The sequence below is a fragment of the Carassius carassius genome, chromosome 36 (genome assembly GCF_963082965.1).
Source record: "Carassius carassius chromosome 36, fCarCar2.1, whole genome shotgun sequence".
NCBI lineage: Eukaryota > Metazoa > Chordata > Actinopteri > Cypriniformes > Cyprinidae > Carassius > Carassius carassius.
Window position 1 is genome coordinate 12,363,530 of NC_081790.1, and position 3,730 is coordinate 12,367,259.

The following is a 3,730-nucleotide window of genomic DNA, read 5'->3' on the forward strand; positions in this document are numbered from 1 at the left end:
TCTTTTATACCAAAGTATAGAGACGTGATTGGATAATGAGGAAGGTAATTAGTGACGAAGTAATTGCGTCTTCCTGGCAGAACTTAGGCTAAAGCTTTCATTTCACTCAAATTCTTGAATTGATTTTGCTTGACCATCCTTACAAGGCTGCAGTTCTCACTGTTGGTTGTGCATCTTTTTCTTCTACACTTTTTCTTTCCACTCAACTTTCTGTTAACATGCCTGGATACAGCACTCTGTGAACAGCCAGCTTCTTTGACAATGAATGTTTGTGGCTTACCCTCCTTTTGAAGAGTGTCAATGATAGTCTTTTGGACAACCGTCAGATCAGCAGTCTTCTCCATGATTGTGTAGCTTAGTGAACCAAACTGAGAGACTATTTTGAAGTTCATGAAATCTTTGCAGGTGTTTTGAGTTGATTACCTGGCATGTCACCATATTCTAATTTGTGGGTGGGTTTATGTTAAATGTGAGCCAAAATCATCACAATTAACAGAACCAAAGACTTAAAGTACTTCAGTCTGTGTGGACTGAATTTATTTGAATTTCAGTTGAATTACTGAAATGGACTTTTCCATGACATTCTAATTTAATTAGATGCACCTGTAGTGTTCCAGTTTTGAGTTAAGTTGTCTGCTGTTAAATGTTTTTTATTTCCTGTATATGCCCGTTGATTAAATTCTATATCTGAAGAATTCTCCTGCGTCTCCTCACTCCTTCGCTAGTGTAACGTGATGGAAGCATTGTTTTATTGGGTAAAATTACTAAAAAGCTTTAAATGGGTGTGCAGAAACGTTTACAGCCTGTGTTGAACTGTTTGCACAGCAAATTTAATCTCCGTTTTAACAAATCAAGGGTTTTTACAAAGTGTTGTCCATGTCTGCATAATTAATCCCAAGAAATTTTAGAATCTCTTATGTATTTCCCTAATGACAAATCACTAAATATAAGACCAGACAAAATCTCACCACTTTCAGTTGCAACACACTCATCTGTGAATACTTTACATTAATTTTACTTTTTTTTCTTGCAACAAAATTGAGACTTTATGAAATGCTTGCATTAGCCGTGTGTTTTACTGAAATGTGACTAATATTTTCTCATGTTGTACTGCATAGTTATTTCATGTGATTTGAAGAACTGCACTATGAATAACATGATGGATAATGTGTCTTATCCTATGATACTGACTCTTATGGTACCAAAAGAAACTAAATCCTACAAGCATGTATATTTTATATGCTTTCTTGCCTTATATCTCCTGATACTGTCAATTAATATTAGTCTTGTTATGGTCATTATAATGGAGAAAGCTCTTCATGAACCAATGTACATGTTCTTGTGTCATGTGTGTATAAATGGGGTTTTTGGAGCCTCTGGATTCTACCCAAAAATTTTGTCTGATTTAATATTTGACTCATATGTGATCTCCTTTCATATGTGTGCTCTGCAAGCCTATGTTATCTACAGTTCTTTACTTTCTGAGATCACAATATTAACAGTGATGGCTTATGATAGATATGTAGCCATATGCAAACCTTTAGAGTATCATTCTAAGTTAACTAAAAACACCTGTGTGAAATTAATTATTTTCTCATGGATTGTTCCCAACTGCTTTTGCATTACAGCAGCCCTGTTTTCAAACTTGAGACCTATTTGTAAATATCACATTGACAAATTATATTGTGACAACTGGTCAATTGTAAAACTGTCTTGTGAATCATCTTTTGTTAATAACGTCTTTGGATATGCTATAATTGTTATATTTTTTAGCTTTATAATTCTTGTTATAGTGTCCTACTTTAAACTGATCTCTGCATGTAAATCATCTTTAGAAAGCAGAAGGAAATTCTGGCAAACATGTCTGCCACACATATTTTCGCTGTTGAATTTCACTTTTGCCATTCTTTTTGATAGTATGTATAGCAGATATGGTGCAAATGACATTTCAGAGAGTTTGCGTAATTTTTTGGCTCTTGAACTGGTGATAGTCCCACCTGTGTTCAATCCTCTAATCTATGGATTAAATATTAGAGCAGTGCGTAAAAGAGCCTTTACTTTGTGTTGCATTAAGAGTAAATGTTTCACTTGCACAAAAAAGTTGTAAAACCTTTTTTTTACTGGATTTTTAAACAATAGTAATGACAGTCTGGTTTTCATATATATGTATGTATGTATGTATTTGTGTGTGTGTTTGAGTGTGAGAAAGAGAGACAAAATATGGTAAAAGGTGTGTTTTAATAAGCATATAAAGCAACTAAATATATATATCATGATTAAAAACGCTACAGTTGGGCATCGTTTGAATTTTAATGATTCCAGTTCTTGTCAATTCCTAAGTTTGATTCCAATAAGGTAAATAAATAAAAAACCTTAGATATCATCTTATTGCAAAATATTTCATAGTTAGCTGAATACTATGAATGAAAATCAACAGGCTAAAGAAAACCTATACAAGGATGTGTGTGCAGCAGAGAAAACGTGAGTCTTCTTGACTTGAATGGTTTAAAATCACATTGAAAGTTTAGTTTGTAATAATAACAAAGATGGACTCCAGGTACATTTTTGGTAGTACAAAAAAAGAGCATTTTATTTAATATGTTAATAAATACTTAGGCTTGGGAATCCAAAATCTATTATATGATATATAATAGGATGATAGGAATCATGATAATAGGAATAGGATGCTTAAGGTCAGGAATCTGCTAGTTGTTATAAAATTTAAATTTTGATTCCTCTTATTGATTCCTTTGTGCACATTTTAATATGACTTTAAACCATTCAAGCACAAGAAGACTCGTGCTCTGTTTTTTGTACTGCACACATAGGAGTATAGCCATCATTTCAGAAATTAAAAAAAAAATATATATTAATAAAAACTTGGATTTTTATCTAATTGACATAATTTGCTTTATTTTTTCTTATATCTTTTAATTGGCTTAGAAATCAAATACACTGCTGGACAATAACCAATCATTTGTATTCTATAATATTTTTTTCTGTGTTTCCGTAATGACAATTTTAGGATTGGCTTATACAAACACATAAAAATGCAGAATAGTTTCTATATTGTTATAAATGTTATGTCAATTATAACTGCATATACTATACTATATATACTAGGGGTGTAACGGTTCACAAAATTCACGGTTCGGTTCGATACAATACACTGGTGTCACGGTTCGGTTCGGTACGGTTCGGTACGTTTTAGATACAGCAAAAAGAAAAAATTGGCAGATAAATTTCCTTGATTTTTAAAAAATGTTTTATTTATTAAAACTAACAAAGTATGTTTTTTTTTTTACACTGAACAATGATGGAGCTATTCTTTACCCATCTTCTATGGTGTTTTCTTAGCAGCATACTGTATAAAACAAAAACAGCTCCTTATAAAAAAAAATGAAAATGTTATATTGGTTATGAACAAATACAAAGATGTAACTTTTTATATGGAACTCTATAACTCTTTATATTGAGTGTGTTTTTACTCAATTAGTTCTCTATAGGGCTTATGTTTTTTGGAACAAAGCAGGAATTATGGTCTGTCTGAAATGGGCTCGTGAAGGAATATTGTAACGGGGCTCAATTACATTAAGCATGTTCTTAAAACCTACGTTTTCCACTACAGAGTAAGGCGCTCGCTCACTCAGTACACGCTGATGGCTCGTTGCAAAATGGCTAATGCGTTTAACAGACCAGAAATAGAAGATCCTCCAATAACCAACAGGTC

The 3,730-nt window shown here is 32.5% G+C and overlaps 1 protein-coding gene across 1 annotated transcript; it reads left to right on the plus strand.

Annotated features, from left to right (window-relative positions):
• Positions 1-1,159: 1,159 nt before the first annotated feature.
• Positions 1,160-2,107, plus strand: LOC132116570 (olfactory receptor-like protein OLF1). Its single transcript, XM_059525445.1, has one exon. The coding sequence runs from the start codon at positions 1,160-1,162 to the stop codon at positions 2,105-2,107; it is 948 nt and encodes a 315-aa protein (XP_059381428.1).
• Positions 2,108-3,730: the final 1,623 nt, after the last annotated feature.

Bases quoted from the DNA above. Each gene is read 5' to 3' on its own strand.
- LOC132116570 (XM_059525445.1), top strand. From the start codon at position 1,160: ATGGATAATGTGTCTTATCCTATGATACTGACTCTTATGGTACCAAAA.